The 18,714-nt window shown below is 45.6% G+C and overlaps 2 protein-coding genes across 3 annotated transcripts in view; both read right to left on the bottom strand.

Annotated features, from left to right (window-relative positions):
• LOC310686824 (GTPase KRas) overlaps window positions 1-18,714 on the bottom strand; it is a 263,944-nt gene that overhangs the window by 157,289 nt on the left and 87,941 nt on the right. The gene's annotated exons all lie outside the window — the stretch shown is intronic.
• Window positions 1-18,714, bottom strand: part of PROSER2 (proline and serine rich 2) — a 32,590-nt gene that overhangs the window by 5,320 nt on the left and 8,556 nt on the right. For both annotated transcript variants that reach the window (XM_083461438.1, XM_083461439.1), the window contains exons 2-3: window positions 7,216-7,537; window positions 1,410-1,665 (exon numbers count right to left, since the gene is read on the bottom strand). In XM_083461438.1, coding sequence (XP_083317564.1) covers window positions 1,410-1,665; window positions 7,216-7,350 — 391 coding nt within the window. In that variant the 5' untranslated portion in view covers window positions 7,351-7,537. The remainder of the gene's footprint in view (window positions 1-1,409; window positions 1,666-7,215; window positions 7,538-18,714) is intronic.

Below are 18,714 nucleotides of genomic sequence, written 5' to 3'. Positions count from 1 at the left end.
GTACCTTGGTTCTCAAACGCCTTGGTACTCAAACGCCGAAAACCCGGAAGTAAGCATTCCGGTTTTCGAAAGTTTTTCGGAAGCCGAACATCCGATGTGGCTGTTGGCTATTGTTTCCTGGGCACCTGCACCAATCAGAAGCCGTGCCTTGGTTTTTGAACATTTCAGAAGTCAAATGGATTTCCAGAATGAATTAAGTTTGGTGCTTTTGTTTTTGCTATTTATTTTGCATTTTTGTTTTTGAAGCTTTTTCGGTTAATTTGTTTTTGTGACTGTGTCGAACCCAGTTCAGCCACTGATTGATTGACTGTGTGACTGTGGAAATGGATAAAAGCCCCCCCCCCCCATCCAAACACTGAGTATCATCAGTGCAGGTAAGAAAAGAATTTATTTTTTATTTTTATCATCTGCAATACTGTCTTATTTATTTTATAGTACAGTACATTGATTATTGAGGGACGCGGGTGGCGCTGTGGGTTAAACCACAGAGCCTAGGACTTGCTGTTCAGAAGGTCGGCGGTTCGAATCCCTATGACGGGGTGAGCTCCCGCTGTTTGGTCCCTGCTCCTGCCAACCTAGCAGTTTGAAAGCACGTCAAAGTGCAAGTAAATAGGAACCGCTCCGGCAGGAAGGTAAACGGCGTTTCCTTGTGCTGCTCTGGTTCGCCAGAAGTTGCTTAGTCATGCTGGCCACATGACCCGGAAGCTGTACGCCGCCTCCCTCGGATAGTAAAGCGAGATGAGTGCCACAACCCCGTCGCAGGGATTAGAACCGCTGACCTTCTGATAGGCAAGCCCAAGAGGCTCTGTGGTTTAGACTACTGCGCCACCCGCGTCCCCTGCCTCACATAGTTAAAGCTATTTACTTTAATTAAATGGATGAACTTGATCTTGAGATATCAGCTTTTCAGAGTCTGATAGTCATTGACATTTCCAGCACAACAGATTAAAAAAATGCAGTGGTTAACAGAGCACAAAATGATAAAGATGCCCCACCTCCCCACACCCACTCAAAACAAAAACCCCACATTACCACAATCACCATTACAATTAGCCTGAGAAAAAATGCCCTCCCAGAAACAAGGAGTGATGAAATATTTTTATGCTGTGAACCACCCAGAGATTTACCAATGAAGTGCGGTACAGAAATAAAATAAAATAAAGTGAAATGAAATGAAGACTGCTGTCAGCAGCCACAATTTACGGCTGCCTACTATGCCAAACCATGGAACCGATCCCCCTGCCCCAAGGGTAACCTAGACCTTACTTTGCTCCACAAGGAGGTCACCTCTAGAAGGAGGAATGCAAAAGCCTCTCTTTCTCCAGGAGAAGGTCCACTTTGCTCACTGAGGGCAGACTCACATGCCTATCAATACACTAAACCAGGCCCTGCCCCATCCCAGTTTTTACCTGGTTCCATGTCTCCGCTAGGATCACAGTCCTGAATGCTGCTTTCCAGCACTGATTGGACCAGATCTATGATGTCTTCAGACTCCGACTGGCTGGACATGTTTTCTTCCATTGACCTCGGAGAGTGGCAGTGGATGCCGCTGTCATGGAGAGCTTGTTCCTCCAAGTCATCTTCCAAGGCATCGATGGTTTCTTCAAAGAAGAGGAGGACGTCTTTTTCCTCGTGAGTGAGGTATTTCAGGGTCTCATCGTCATCCTGAGGGTCAACAACAGAGAGCGAGGATTTGTGTATATATATATATCTATATGTTAAGACATATGTTTCCGGCCAGTCTTCAAACTCGAATCCTGAGCGATTCTTGAAGTAACCAAGAATCAGACACAACTCTGCTTCCTTGAAAATGCAACATCTCACCTTCTTCCAACCAAGGTAAGACTCATCTGATTATGGAACCAATGCGATTGATTGTCTCTGGTCTCAGGCTCCAGTTGCAACCATGTAGAGCTTTTTGGATGCCATACATGGTTCACACCCTCCTCAGTTAATCCGTACAACAACCCTATGAGGTAGGCTAAGAAGCTGTATCTGGCCCAAGGTCACCCAGTAAGCTTCACAACTGAATGGGGATTTGAACCCCCGATCTCCCAGGCCCTAGTCCAACCCTCTAACCACTACACCACACTGACTCTCCTATGGCCTGGCTTCCTAGAGTACTTCTGCTACGGGGCAGCTCTATAAATTACCGTATTTTTTGCTCTATAAGACTCACTTTTTCCCTTCTAAAAAGTAAAGGGAAATGTGTGTGCGTCTTATGGAGTGAATGCAGGCTGCGCAGCTATCCCAGAAGCCAGGAGAGCGAAAGGGATTGCTGCTTTCACTGCGCAGCGATCCCTCTTGCTGTTCTGGCTTCTGAGATTCAGAATATTTTTTTTCTTGTTTTCCTCCTCCAAAAACTAATGCGTCTTGTGGTCTGGTGCGTCTTATAGAGCGAAAAATACAGTAAGTAGGTAAATAAATATGGGGAAAGCAAAACGTCACTTAGAGAAGGATCTGAAATATTTTCCTTGAAGCTTGAATTCATTTTATTCTGGGTTGTTTCATTTGACGTTTTGACGTGTTTTCAACCGCTTTGAGATTTGTTCTTTAAAATATAGAGCGGTATAGAAATGAAAGGAAATACTAATAACAACAACAACAGTGAATTTCATTGCGGGGTATGGCGCCTAGGTTGTGGCAACCATAACCTAGGTTCTAGGTGCCATCTGGCGATTGGTGCATGTATCTGAGTTTCTAACACTGCCTGGTCCAACCCTTCTCTGGACACAAAAGGCAACATTACACATTAAATACTGGTGTGCTAAACCCTGAATTTTATTCATTCCTTAAATTTACATCCTGCAACTGGAGAAATACCAGCCAAAGAACAATGGCAAGAGAAGTTGATGAACTATGCTGAACTGGCAAAAATGACAGACAAAGAGAAAAAGACAACAGGGACTTTGAAAGAGAATGGGAACCATTCATATTATACTTGCAGAAACAAAGAAAGTCAATAGACTTGATGGCAGGATTTAAATAAACATTCACACTATTAGTATTAGAAAATGTTTCGAAGAGAGAGAAATATTATGATGCATTTACTTTTATGTTTTTAGGGTTGATGTTATGTTATTAATAACTTTTTCCGTTAGGAGGTAGCAAAGTGGGTGAAAAGAGAAACAAACCAGAAGCGGAAGTTGGGGAAAGCCAAGCAGGGGAGGAAGGAATATATAGTAAATGTTAAGAATTTGAAATGTATGTAATGAATGAAAAAGAAAAATGAATAATTTATTTTTTTAATGAAAAAATAAATAAATTTACATCCAGACTTTCTTCCCAAGGAAGCCCCAAACACAGAAAAGGCTGGAAAAATCTTAACAACAATTCTCATAGAATCATAGAGTTGGAAGAGACCACAAGGGCCATCGAGTCCAACCCCCTGCCAAGCAGGAAACACCATCAGAGCACTCCTGACATATGGTTGTCAAGCCTCTGCTTAAAGACCTCCAAAGTAGGAGACTCCACCACACTCCTTGGCAGCAAATTCCACTGTCAAACAGCTCTTACTGTCAGGAAGTTCTTCCTAATGTTTAGGTGGAATCTTCTTTCTTGTAGTTTGGATCCATTGCTCCGTGTCTGCTTCTCTGGAGCAGCAGAAAACAACCTTTCTCCCTCCTCTATGTGACATCCTTTTATATATTTGAACATGGCTATCATATCACCCCTTAACCTCCTCTTCTCCAGGCTAAACATGCCCAGCTCCCTTAGCCGTTCCTCATAAGGCATCGTTTCCAGGCCTTTGACCATTTTGGTTGCCCTCCTCTGGACACGTTCCAGTTTGTCAGTGTCCTTCTTGAATTGTGGTGCCCAGAACTGGACACAGTACTCCAGGTGAGGTCTAACACAGACTTTTGCCAACCACATTAAACACAGAGGTTTCTACCCTTCTTCACCACATCTTGCAACCAGGCAAACCAGAGCTATTACTACAGTCAAGGGCACATGTAAGTCAGGCAAAAGCACCCAATGGTAGTACTGGGTGGGGCCGGTGAGGGGTGTGGCCAGAGGAGGGGGTGTGGCCCAGATAGAGAGGTCTAGAGGCCATAGAAGAGTCAGTGTGGTGTAGTGGTTAGAGTGTTGTACTAGGACCTGGGAGACGAGGGTTTGAATCCCCACTTGGCCCTTGGTCCAGTCAGTCACTCTCAGCCTGACCAACTTCACAGGAAAGTTGTCCAAATATAAACAGTTAACTTATTAAACCTCGCAATAATTTCATAATTATCTGCCTGTGCATTTCTAATAGAACAACCAAATCAGTAATTTTTTATATAACTGTAAAAACTACTCTGAAAATTTATTATTCCAAAAATGGAACCTCCATCTGGTTGTAAATATTAAGAATATACCAGCAAGAATGAGTCTCTCTCTTTAAAAAATGATTCAAATCAAGTCTTACTGACTAGTGATTTAAATCGGTTTGATTTAAATCAAATCCACCCTGCTTCCAACGCTACAATTCTACAGTCTCAACCACACTGCTTGACTGTAGCTTGCTCTGGCAGCAATTCACTTGCCCTGGGATGCAAGAAGGAGACTCACACACAGTGGAAATGCAAATAGTATTAACTACGGACTAAGGCAGAGCCTTTTAAACTGCGGTCGCCAACCTAGCGCCCAGAAATCTCCGCGCAGCCACAAATGGACCCACGCCAGTAGCAAAACGCGCCTGGCGCCTGGCTAATTTCTAACACTGGTAAGGATGTAAGAAGGTCCCTGATGGATCCTGCCCATGGCCCCTCTGGGCCAGCAGCCCATTCTCACCGTGAGCAACCAGAAGTTTATACAGGTTGCCAGGAGTTCTCTAGGATTTTAGGCACAGGGCATTCCCAGAAAGAGGCTACACCTGAAGCTCTCTGTCATTCATGTGGTTGGATAACAATATCTTTCTATCTATCTATCCTTGACTTAGACAGAACAAAGGAAAACCCCAAGGTTGCTCTCCTGCGAATATATCCTGAAGACATTGGGTGGGGAGACTATTATTAGCAGGAGGACCTGCTGTTATCTGGAGTTGTAAAACACTCTTCGCTGTCATTAAGTCCTCAAACACCAGCAGGTTCTGAAGAAACCTCCTCCTGAGTCACCACTCGCTTTCCCAAACTGCTTTAGGCCCTTCACGGGGAACCCATGCACAGCAGATCCATCTCAAATTTTTAGGACAAAAAAATTAATAAATGTCTGCTTGGAACAGAAACAAACAAACAAACAAACAAACAAACAAACAAACAAACAGGGGGTTGGACTAGATGGCCCTTGGGGGTACCCGCATCTCTACAATTCCATGATTCTATGAAAATATCTCTGTTTACCCAGGCATTTCATTGCTGAAGGATACAGTTCCTGGGAATCCTGAAATTATCAGCAGTAACAGCAGGTGGTTGTTTTTAGAAGGTTTTTTAAAAAGACATTTCAACTGTGTTGTTCTGTTACTGACATGTTTGCTACCCTGTGCTCCCTTCAAAGGGAAACAAACACTCTTTTTACATTGTGAGTTGAGTGCTGGGACCATATTAGAACCAATCTTTGTAAGCCACTCTTGTTGGCTAGAGAGCAGTTTATTTATGCTCTAAACTATTTTTAAAATAAATAATAATAATATATGTGTGTGTGTGTGTGTGTATTATTATATGTATATAATACATATTATTATATATATATAATAGCCCTGGCGTGCTCTGGTCCATGGGGTCACGAAGAGTCGGACACGACTAAACGACTAAACAACAACAATACACACACACACACACACACACACACATACATCTCCCTACTAAGAAGTATAGTCTCATTTCAAGAGAAGGCAGCTTGCCCCATGCATTTCAGACAGCATTCTGCTGAAACAATTTGCCACCGGAAATCTCTTAATTCCAGGTGAGACTTTAAAACCACTACCATCCATCACTGCAGCACAATTAAGTTGTTCCCACCCACATAAACACTACCTCAAAAAAAAAAGGCTTACCAAAAAACAAAACACAAAATCTGGGGCTGCAGCCTAATTAAAGGATTAGAAAAACGGGAAGAGCAACCTTCCTCACCTCAGCCAAAGACAGCTTTTCCTTACGCATCAGGTGTTTAAGACAAATCACTCAGAAACGGCCAACAATTGTCCCAGGTACAACTCAATTGTGGTTTTAAGTTGCACATTCAGACTTTTAATAGCTGCTCTTAAAGGTATTTTACAAAAGGCAAGGCAGCTGGGTGGAAACTTGCCCAGAGGTAAGTTCAGCTGTGGAATCCTGGCTCACAAATCCCTGTGGATTTGCGTCTTTCGAAGGCGCTGCCCAACACCTGCCTTATGGCCCCCGCATTTATTTAGCTGCATGTCTCAACCCTGCTGAAAAAAGATTTTGCGTTTACACACTAGACATTTTCTTTGGAACAGGGCTGGGCATCTGTGCCGTCGACTCAATTATTTTTTAAAGCCTATGTTTCGTTAAAGGCAGAAGAGGCATTTTGAACAACAAGCCCGATGTGATAATGACAAAACACAAATCAAATTTAAGTGGTATCGAGAAACAATGGCATTTATCGTATTTTCCGGCATATAAGTCGACTGGGCTTTTCCAGTTAAAATATAGTTTGAGATATACTCTCCGTATAAGACTACCTCTCTTCCAACGCACACCAAATAAAAATTAAAAAAACAAGTCTCCAGTCCGGCTCAGAAATCCGCTCCACTTCCCAGTGGCCGGGGGCCTCTGGGGCCAATTTTCAAGTGTATTTCTGCTTCATCTAGAGAGCTTGGTGTCCTCTGATTTAATTTGCTGTCGTTTTATCCTTTGGTGGGGAGCTGCTGCTGTAGCCGGCGTATAAGATGACCCCCAACTTTTGAGAAGATTTTCCTGGGTTAAAAAGTAGTCTTATACGCCAGAAAATACAGTATTTTTCAAGTGTGCTGTGACCACAACTGTAATGGTCTCCAGCCCAAAGCAGCCTTCTTCACCTCTGCTCACAGAGTTACGTTTGTGCAGGTGAGGTATTTGAAAAAAGCCACGTAGCCAGTAAATAAATGAACTAAGTCTTTAAAGCAGCAGCATGGAACTTTAAACAGTCATGGCTTCCCCCAAAGAATCCTGGGAAGAACCCTAGTCTCAACCTAACCTACCTCGAAGGGTTGTTGTTTTCCTTGGAGGAAAAGTTGGGATAGAAGTGCCATCAATGGATAAGAGAGGCAACAACCAGGATGAATACCAGGCTACCTACCAGTGCCGAACATCTTCTCCTTGGGCGATTCTTTCCGCTCTCCAGGTGATGCTTTTTTTCAAAGCTACCGAACTGGCACTGGGGAGGGATCTCGCAGACCATTCCCGAATAATCCGACATCACGCTCCTCGGCATCCCACCCAAAAAGGGGGACAGCGCGCTCCTTGAAACGGGGTGTGTGTGTGTGTTTCTCTCGTCAAGCAGCGTGGAGAGATGAGAAACTGCTCACACAAGAAGGCTCTTGGGCATCTCTGCACAGGATCGAGAAGGAAGAAAGAGGTGGTGGCTGGTTACGAAAGCCGGACGTCTGGTGGCTCCAATGCTGAAATGAGATTACAAATGATTTCAGTCAGTGGCTCTGGGAGTTTCTGCTAGGCTTCTGCCCAGCTGATGTTCCTGCTAAACCTCCCACCCCAAACATCACACAGAAGAGGCATCCCTCAAGCCATTGCTTCTCATCGATTTCCCCCAACAACTCTGTACTCTACAGAGGTTCCCCACCCCTCATACAAAACCCACAGACCACCCCAGCATCGGTTTAATATTGCCAGCCCCCCCCCCCCGGGCAGTGGTATATACAAAGGTAGGGTAGGAATGCTTCGGATAAATTGTTGGGTTGGCATCGGTCTCCAGAGACAATGGAGTGAGCCTCCAGGGGTCAGTCAGTCAGTTTTATTGCACATAGCCAAAGGCTGCCGCAATGTACACAGAATCATTCAACAATTAAAAGAAAATATACTGGATTGATACAAAAAACTTGAAAACATTTATATTATCAAGACATTACCTGCTCTAAAGAGAGCTATGAAAGTACCTTAATATACAAATTAAGACATTAAACAATAAAATTTATAAGCTAAAATTATCACATGGCTACTAATATATTAAAAAATATAGGGGACCAGCCCGGGGCACAAGGCCAGGCCGTGTGTATGGAGGTGCTGGGTAAAGGTAAAGGACCCCTGGATGGTTAAGCCCAGTCAAAAGCAACTATGGGGTGCAGCGCTCATCTCCACTTTCAGGCTGAGGGAGCCAGCGTTTGTGCACAGGCAGCTTTCTGGATCATGTGGCCTACATGACTAAACCGCTTCTGGCGCAACAGGACACCGTGACGGAAACCAAAGCACACGGAAACGCCATTTACCTGGGATGCCCAGATGACAAGACCCCCCTCTCAGCCTCACTGTTGTGGTCCAAAGGAAAGCAGAGCAAAACATTTGGCACCAGCTTGGCTGCAGGAGTTGCTGGAAAGAGGCGTACAAGGCGCCACCCAACTGTCTTAGGGACGCCACTTTGGTTTTGCGTAGAGTTTATTCCTTAGTCTTTTCTTCTCCCGAGGATAGCCTCCTTTCTCACAACATCTAATCTCTGGTACTTGGGCCTGCTTGCTTTCCTCTCCCCTCCTCATCCCTTTTTTCCTTTCATGTCGTATCTTTTGGGATTGTTTTAAGCCCAAGGGCAGGGACTGCACTGTTTTTTACTGATTTGTGAGCTGCTCTGGGAGCCTTCCTGGCTGAGAGCAGGGGTGAGGTGCTTTGAACAAAATAAACTGGCACACACACAGTTGCCTCCACACGCCTTTCAACGCAGCTCCCCAGCAGATGCGGCAACACGCCCCCTCCAACGGCTCACCCAGCGAGTGCCATTCTCACAGGTCACAAGACCTAGGTCTGAACATTCACACATTACGGCAATGTGCGATTCCACCAGTTCCCTACATTTGCTCTTTAAAAATGTTGAAGCAGGGAGGATTCGCAGGGGAAGGAACCCACAACTCCTCCTACAATCTATTTCCCCCACGGGATGCCAAGACGATTGCCTAGGTAACCAACCGGGGCTCGTATTAAAGAGCATCCCTCCGAGATGGAACAGCAGGCTTGCAGGAAAGCTCTCCTCTCGACCTTCAGTCGCATTAAAAATTAAAGTTATTCGCAACAGGGCTTAAGCAGTGGGTTGCCGCTGAACTATTATGGAGCTTTTAGAAGTGTCTGCGTACAAGGGCCAGGATGGGGGAAGACAGGGGCCCTGCTGTGAGGTTTGTGGGGCAGGGGAAGTGGGTCACTTTGCCCCACACTAACCCAGCACTTGAAGCAACAGGCTTTGCTTCGGCACTCCAACCACCCACCCTGTAAAGGTAAAGGGACCCCTGACCATTAGGTCCAGTCGTGGCCGACTCTGGGGTTGCGCGCTCATCTCGCTCTATAGGCCGAGGGACCTGGCGTTTGTCCGCAGACAGCTTCCGGGTCATGTGGCCAGCATGACTAAGCTGCTTCCGGCGAACCAGAGCAGCGCACGGAAACGCCGTTTACCTTCCCGCCAGAGTGGTACCTATTTATCTACTTGCACTTTGACGTGCTTTCAAACTGCTAGGTTGGCAGGAGCCGGGACCGAGCAACGGGAGCTCACACCGTCGCGGGGATTCGAACCGCCGACCTTCTGATCGGCAAGTCCTAGGCTCTGTGGTTTAACCCACAGCGCCACCCGCGTCCCCTCCAGATGCTGCTGGACTCCAACTCCCATCAGCCATGCTCACTCCACCGTGCCACTCACGGCTAAGAGGGTTCGGGATCTTAAGCCCGTTTACAGCCACATTCAAGGGCCATACCCAAGGGATGGCTCAGTCAGTAGAGCACGAGGCTCTTCATCTCAAGGCTGTGGGTTCGAGCCCCACGTTGGGCTAAAGACGTCTGCGTGGCTCCCTACCAGAGAAGAATGGCAGATTAAACGGATGGGACTAGGCTGAAATGGCAAAAATGACCGGAAGAATTAGGAATCAGGAAGACCAAAAATTTTAAGAAGGAACGGGGAAGATATATAATTTCCCTTAAAAATCATTGCAAGCAATTAAAATTATTAGTAGGATCGGAATGGTACTTGTAGTTGAATGTTGGACTATGGTTGTAATGGTGATTTAATAGAATTGGATTAATAGAGAAGATGCAGGAGGAAAAAAGTTAACATAAGGACCCACAAAGGGGAGGAGGGAAGTCAATGGGAATTTATGGAATTCTCTTTATGTTTTGATTGTTTGAAGATTGTTTGTAAATTTCAAAATCTGAAAATTATTTTTTTTTAAAAGGCACCTGCATCATGCCAAGGGGTTGGACTAGAAGACCTTTGTGGGTCCCTTCCTCCAACTCTACGATTCTAAGATTCAAGGCCATCTTTTCTCTCGCACAGACACAAAATTAATTCCTGGCTAGGAGCTCTCTTGGGTGGAGCAATGCATTAGAATGCATTACCTGTGAATCTATACAATTTTTAAAAAGTACAAGAAGCTACATGAAGCAGAAATCAGCTAAGCCGGTAGAGCACAAGACTCTTTAATCTCAAGAGTTCTGGGTTCGAGTTCAGCCATGAAACTCAACTGGTGGCCTTGGGCCAATCCCTCACTCTCAGCCTCGCCTACCTCTCCCAGGGGTGTTGTCAGGTTAAAATGGAGAGGGGAAGAGAAGAAGGTACAGCCGCTTGAGCTCCTTGGAGGTAAGGCAAAGTGTGGATGTATTAAATAAATGAAAGATTACTGTTCAGCTCCTTTTAACCTTCCATTTACATATTTCACATCCCGCTCTTCCCCATGGGCTCAGGACAGCCAAGAGCATTTCCCACACACCCTAGATGTTGATTGTTCTGTCCCCAAAGGGCCTGCCATCCAAGGCAAGCAAATCTAGCAATAAATGACATTTTGCTCCGGCCAAGATGCAATCTCTCATACAACAGCTTGTTGCGCCTTCCAGGAAACTGGGATTAAGAGCTTTGCTGAATCAGCAAGTTACTCCCTAGCCTATTTTAAGATGATGCAAGGCAACACTGAATGTTGAAGCTGAAAAAAGGCAAAATCGGAAGGTGGTCAGCTGAGCATTGTGCTTATTGAAAGGACATGGACTCCCCACCCACCCCCTTTTTCCTTTTTTTGGGGGGGGGGGACCCTTTTGATTCAAGCACTGGCTTTAACAGCAGCGAGATCGGTTCTTCCAAACGGGAACTCATCCAAAGATTTAAGATAAGCAACATGGGCTTCAGTGAAACAAATATCGCTGAGTACATTTAAAAATAGATTCTAGTTTGGTGGGAAATGTTTTTGGGTGTGTTTTTGTTTTTAAGAAAGAAAGAAATTGATCAACGTTACAAGGACAGGACTATTCCAGAATGACAGCGGTACACACAGAAAGATGTCAGCAAAAATGAACGTTTTATAACTGTGGGAAGCAGGATTCTAGACTAGAAAGACCTTTTGGTCTAATCTGGCACATTATGTCACTTGGAACAGAGAACAAGGCCACCATCTTGTCTTTCATCGTGGCCCAATATTCAGTCTTGGGGCCTCATCTGCCCCAACAATTGCTGTTGTGGCTTATTCCAAAAAATGTTGGGAATTATAGCTTGGGGAATGCACCAAGTATAAGGGATCCAAAGCACCCCTCATGGAACTACAGTTTCCAGGATTCTCTGGTGAAAGAGAAAAATTGTTAAACCAGGCAGGTCCTTAAGGTGTGGTGGTTACACCTAAAGATGCAGGGAGGCATCTTAACTCACGACCCTTCAGATGTTAGGTAAAGGTAAAGGGACGCCTGACCATTAGGTCCAGTCGTGACCGACTCTGGGGTTGCGGCGCTCATCTCGCTTTACTGGCCGAGGGAGCCGGCATACAGCTTCCGGGTCATGTGGCCAGCAGGACTAAGCCGCTTCTGGTGAACCAGAGCAGTGCACGGAAACACTGTTTACCTTCCTGCCGGAGCGGTACCTATTTATCTACTTGCACTTTGACGTGCTTTTGAACTGCTAGGTTGGCAGGAACAGGGACCGAGCAACGGGAGCTCACCCCATCGCGGGGATTCGAACCACCATCCTTCTGATCAGCAAGTCCTAGGCTCTGTGGTTTAACCCACAGCACCACCCGCGTTCCCTCCAGATGTTGCTGGACTCCAACTCCCATCAGCCCCAGCCAGGATGACCAATGGTCAGGGACGATGGGAGTTGAAGTTCAGGAATATCTGGGTGGCTGCAGGCTCATCTTTAAAACTATAGGAAAAAAACAATGTATAGGTGTCCACAATTGATGTGCAACAGCAACAGATTGCATCACAGCGACCTGGCAGTGGCTGGAAAGGGGGGCAGGTGCGTAATGGGTTTATGCGCACTCTGCCATTGCATGCAATTATCCATGGTTGCCTGTATCTTTTCAGCATCATGCTGCCGTGCAGACCATATGACCTATTTTCTCTCCAGCCTTTTGGCTGCAAAGCTCTAAGATCTGACTCAGTTCCACGAGTGTGATTATTGACAGGCAAGGCCTATTGAGTTATTTGGGGTTTACTCCCCAAGTGTGCCATGGGATGCGGGTGGCGCTGTGGTCTAAAGGTCACTTAGAGAAGGATCTGAAATATTTTCCTTGAAGCCTAAATTTGCTTTCATTCTGGATTGGTTTATTTGATGTTTTAATGTATTGCAAACCAGTTTGAGAAATGGAATTAGTAATAATAATACTAACAACAACAACAACAACAACAACAACAATCCCATTGGTAAAAAAGGCACCTAGACATTCCATTGTGGTCACCATAACTTGGCAATTAAATTATATATCTGAGTTTCTAACACTGTGCGTGACCCATAGCTTTCTACTGAAATCCTGCTACTTTTTATATCACAAACATTATCACATATCAGACAGATACACCCCTCCTATAGCATAAGTGTCCATCAGAACAGCAATAATATGGCATTATTATTATTATTATTATTATTATTATTATTATTATTATTACAGCTAATAATGCAGAATCATGTGTAGATAGCCCAGTTTGAATCCACCACTGAAACTATTATTGGGTCAGTTACAGGATGCAGAATATACCTGTCAAAAACAAACCATCCATCTGAAGGAACGCTTAATTCTTAAAGGGAATCGCAGTTGTCCTTTGGTCGTCTCTGCCAGTCATAATATGCAGTAGGGCTGCCATATGTCCAGGAATCGGGCAGCAGAATGACGTTGGGGCGGATTTTCACTAAATCGGCAAAATGTCCGGGGGAAACCTGGGCACATGGCAGGGGATTTTCACTTTTGGGAATATGGCAACCCTAGGTAACTGAGTGCCAGCAGCAAGGCCCCATCTTTAAAAATAAATAAATCATATTTCCCACGTGTGAACTGAGAGCTAACACACTGTCTTGCGCATTTGGGGCTAATTGTTCTGAACAAACACAAACACACAGTCGCAGGACGACATCCCTAGCTTAACATCCACCAGGCTCATACCTGTGGCATGCATAGTATGTTAATTACAGGTGAGCTGCCAACTCACTCAGGCCTTCAGGCTGTGGACCAGCTGCCAATGTAGCCTTCGGTGTGAAACTGGGGGGTTCACCCCTCCCCGAGTCAGTCAAAGGTCAAAGCTTGGCACAGGCGGCAATTTTGCACCTTGTTTATCCTCTCGACAGGTGTTTTACCTGGCAGAAATTACTTCAGGAACTAAGCTCAACTCCTTCACCTTAGGTGGGGCAGAGATCTCTGAGCGATGTTTCTCAATACGGTAAATTTCCTAGAACTTACTGGAGTTGTAGTTCAGCAGAAAGGCACAAAGTGGCTTTCCGTCTTGCTCTAACATGTATATTGGCTTCCTTTTGGGGTACCAATAACTTCTTCGGAAGAAGAAAAGGCTAAGGAGTATAAAGCCTACACAAAGAGGGTCGCGGGGGGCTGCTTTAGCCTCGCGCGCGCTCTCCCAGCTGGAGAGGTGACGCGGGGCTGTAGAGGCTCCTGCCATAGCCCCACGTCACCTCCCCAGCCGGGAGAGGGTCGCGGGGGGCTGCTTTAGCCCCGCGCCCGCTCTCCCGGCTGGGGAGGTGACCCGCAGCTATGGCAGGAGCCTCTCCGCTGCCCCTTTCCTCTGCTCCCTGACCTGCTCTTTGGGGCTGGTGGTGGGCTTCCCCCGCCAGCCCCAAAGAGCAGGTCAAAAGGAACCTGAAGCCTGGAGAGCGAGAGGGGTCAGTGCACACCCCTCTCGCTCTCCAGGCTTCCAAGGTAGCCGCCTGAACGCACCTTAAACCACACCTTGTTTTAGAGCGGGAAAACAAGAGGGGGAAAGTTCTCCCCCTCTCTGTGCATCGCCTCCTGCCGCTTCACTGAAGGGGCGCTGGGCAGAGAGGGGGAGATTTTTTTTTCTTGTTCTCTCCCCTCTAAAACAAAGTGTGTCCTATTGTCCGGTGCGTCCTATGGTGCGAAAAATACGGTAAGTGGCCACCCTGCTTTTCAATTCACCAAAATGGAGACCACAAAACCAAAAGTGTGCATATCTATGCTGCAACTATGGCTCTGCCCTCCCCCCAGAAATTCACAACAGCCCCAGCATCTTTCAGAGGCATGGCTCAGTCAGGACGGCAGCACTTAGTTAGGGTGGATCTACACACAGGGATAAAAAAACACTATGAATAAGTCAGAAATTAAGTCGTTATAACAAAATAAAAAGCGCTATGGAAAACCGCTTAGATTTTTTTCTTGCTCCCCAGCGCCATCTGGTGTTGCATTTTTATAATGAATTCAAAACACTAATGTAGTTGAGTCCCCTGTGTACGTAATAAGACTCGCATATGGTCCAAGATGCAAGCAGTTCAACAGAGCAGCCCATGGGGAAAACAAATCGAGGAAGAGGTTAATTCTGAGGTGCTGAGAAGCAGAATGACCCAGGCAGGCACAGGCAAACAGTCAGCAGGAGGCTGGCAGGTAAGAACCGGACAGCAGAGAGTGTCACAGATACTACAGAAATCCTGGAATCTTAAGGAGACTGCCAATGGGCTTGGAGAAGCAAATCTTGTCCAACAAGCTCCCGAAACACATTTTCCAGAGGCAAGTCCAGTGTATTTACAGGGACACGGACCAATGGGATGGCTCCCCGTAGCTGCCCAATTCCAGGCCCCACAATCTCTGGGTTGGGAAGCAGTTTTTAAAAATCCTGGAGGAATTACTGCCCTGTGACTGAGGGTCACTTTGCCAGCTAAGGACTCCGACAAACACATCCACTTGGGAGGATCGCAAATGGCACGCTTTAAGCCCGTTCTCCCTCCTTCCTAAAAATATTCCATTCCATGACAGCATTTCTTCTTGCTGCATTTAATATTCACTCTGAAGGTTCCAAAAAAAGTCTGGTGGCAATTAAAGGCAGGCTTTTCAAGAACTTAGTTAGGCACCAGGAAACTCGGCTAAACACCGCTGTACGCTCCTGACTCCTTTGCTCGTTAAGGTAATGTGTTTTGATTGCTCAGATCTATGGTCTGGGAAGCAGACAGGACCTATGCTTCCCTCATTGAGGTCTTCCGGAGCTGGCAGCTATGCTCCATTTGTGCTGAACAAATCCCCTATTTAATTGTTTCTACATTATCTAGCCTTTTAATTTTCATCCTCATCCCACTGCCAGCTAATTAAACCAGATTCTGCATGGCCTGTCATCTTAGGATTTTAACGGTGATCAGATAATTTCATTTGATTCGAAAATATCTCCATTTGCATTGATTTTCAGGTGGACACAGACCAAGGAAGGTTACAGTGTAATCGCCTTGAAAATCTCCACAGTTGAGAAGCAATGCTTTCTAACAGCGTCAGAAATTCAGACATTCAGACTAATTGCCTAATGGCACCTGAAACCGGAGTTGCAGTTGCCACAATGGTATGTCTGGGCGCCATTCCCCACCCCAGTGAAGTTTCTTCTTCTTCTTCTTCTTCTTCTTCTTCTTCTTCTTCTTCTTCTTCTTCTTATTGCTATTATTACTGATTTCATATGTATACCACTTTACATTATAAAGAGAAAAAAATCTGAAGGCAGTTTATAACACATTAAAGGTAAAGGGACCCCTGACCATTAGGTCCAGTCATGACCGACTCTGGGGTTGTGGCACTCATCTTGCTTTATTGGCCGAGGGAGCCGGCATACAGCTTCCAGGTCATGTGGCCAGCATGACTAAGCCGCTTGTGGCGAACCAGAGCAGCACACGGAAACACCGTTTACCTTCCTGCCGGGAATTTATCTACTTGCACTTTGACATGCTTTCGAACTGCTAGGTTGGCAGGAGCTGGGACCGAACAACGGCAGCTCACCCCGTCGCGGGGATTCGAACCACCGACCTTCTGATCGGCAAGTCCTAGGCTCTGTGGTTTAACCCACAGCGCCACCCGGGTCCCCTCCAGATGTTGCTGGACTCCAACTCCCATCAGCCCCAGCCAGGATGACCAATGGTCAGGGACGATGAGAGTTGAAGTTCAGCAAGTCCTAGGCTCTGTGGTTTAACCCACAACACCACATCAAATCAAACAGTCCAGAGCAAAACAAATCAAGGCTTCTAGGAAAGTATTTCAGATCCTTCTCTAAGTGACATTTTGCTTTCCCCATATTTATTCACTGACGTAATTTATAGAGCTGTCCCATAGCAGAAGTACTGGCTAGGAAGCCAGTGTAGTGGTTAGCGTGTTGGGTCTGGGAGGTCAGGGTTCGAATCACCACTTAGTCATGAAGGTTGACCTTCATAGTCACAACCTCTTAACCTACCTCAAAGGGTGGTTGTAGAGATTAACTGAGGAGGGGTGTGAACCATGGACTCTAGGGAGGGAAAAGTGGAATAGAAATGCAATAAATAAGCTCTTCTGCTGAGCTGCTTAGGAAAGCTGGAGGGGCCAGCCAGATGGAGATGTCAGTTTCCAACAGTGTTAGAAACCCAGATATATGAACTACGTGCCAAATGGCAGCTTAAACCTACAACAGAATGTCTATTCGCCGGGGGGTTGGACTAGATGGCCCTCGTAGTCGCTTCCCACGCTACAATTCTAAGATTCTGTGACCTCATTGCTTGACTGTAGCTTCCTCTTACAACAATTCACTTGTCCCAGCACGCAAGGAGGAGAAACACACACAAGGGAAATGGTATTTACAGTCATACAGAGGTTGTGTTTTTTTGAGTTATGGACTGCCGAAACCCGGAAGTACCGGAACGGGTTAGTTCCGGGTTTCAGCGGTCGTGCATGCGCAGAAGTGCCGAATCGCGCTTTGCACATGCGCAGAAGAGCCGAATCGCAACCCGTGTGCGCGCAGGCGCACTGCTGCTGGTTGCAAACGTGCGTCCCGCACGGATCACACTCACAGCCCGAGCGTATTTCTGGACTACGGCAGAGGTTTTTAAGATGCAGCCACCAACCTGGAACCCAGAAATCTCCACGTACAGTGGTACCTCGGGTTAAGTACTTAATTCGTTCCGGAGGTTTGTTCTTAACCTGAAACTGTTCTTAACCTGAAGCATCATTTTAGCTAATGGGGCCTCTGAGCGATTTCTGTTCTCATCCTGAAGTAAAGTTCTTAACCTGAGGTACTATTTCTGGGTTGGCGGAGTCTGTAACCTGAAGCATCTGTAACCCGAGGTACCACTGTAGTTGCAACTGGACCCGCACCAGAAGCAAAAAGCACCTGGCCCCTGGCTAATTTTGAACACTGCTTCTCAGCACCAGCTGCCGAAGACTGTAAGAAGGGAGAATGGCGCTGTGCGCAGGTCCTGGCCTGGGGAATTCCCATGGGCATCTGCTTGGCCACTGAGAGAACAGGATACTGGACTCAATAGGCTCTTCTTATGTTTTTAAGTCTATTGGAACTTAGAAGTTAGTGCCTGGACTGCACCTCAACCCTAAATAAGTTGCTGGTGTTGCATGGATGAAGAACAGGCAGAAACGAAACATAAATATATTACAATAAATATTGTAATATAAAAAATTAGAAATTACTTGAAAGAAACAAATAGGCCTAGGATTAAATTAAGTTATAATCAAATAAATGGGAATTAGAATGTTTAGAAAAGTGAATAAGATGGACTATAATTGGAAATTGTTTTAGTTTAATAATGATATTGGAAAGCTGTTACTTTTAATTACAAGGAAACTCAGAAGGGAGGGATTTGAGGAAGTCAACCAAGATGTTTAAAAGTTTGGATTTGTGAAGAATTACTGTATTTTTTGCTCCATAAGACTCACTTTTTCCCTCCTAAAAAGTAAGGGGAAATGTGTGTGCGTCTTATGGAGCGAATGCAGGCTGCGCAGCTATCCCAGAAGCCAGAACAGCAAGAGGGATTGCTGCTTTCACTGCGCAGTGATCCCTCTTGCTGTTCTGGCTTCTGAGATTCAGAATATTTTTTTTCTTGTTTTCCTCCTCCAAAAACTAGGTGCGTCTTGTGGTCTGGTGCGTCTTATAGAGCGAAAAATACGGTAAGTTTGTTGTTATTGTTTATCTGTTTATTGTTCCCCCCCTTTCCCCCCCTTTCTTTCTTCCTTTTTCTTTTTCTGTTTTTGTGTATCATTTTGCTTTGTGGTTTGTGTTATCACTGTGGAAAATCTAATACAAAATTATTTTTTAAAAAAAGAAACGAAACATGCCATTATCCACCCTACTTTTCAGAACACGGTTAGCCATTACATTGCCTGCTTTAACCTTCGCAGGGGGGAAATCTTAGCTGAACAAGAGCCAGCTT

The sequence above is a fragment of the Podarcis liolepis genome, assembly GCF_965112155.1.
Source record: "Podarcis liolepis genome assembly, chromosome: 10".
Classification (NCBI taxonomy): Eukaryota; Metazoa; Chordata; class Lepidosauria; order Squamata; family Lacertidae; genus Podarcis; species Podarcis liolepis.
This window is presented reverse-complemented; position numbering and strand designations above follow the sequence as displayed.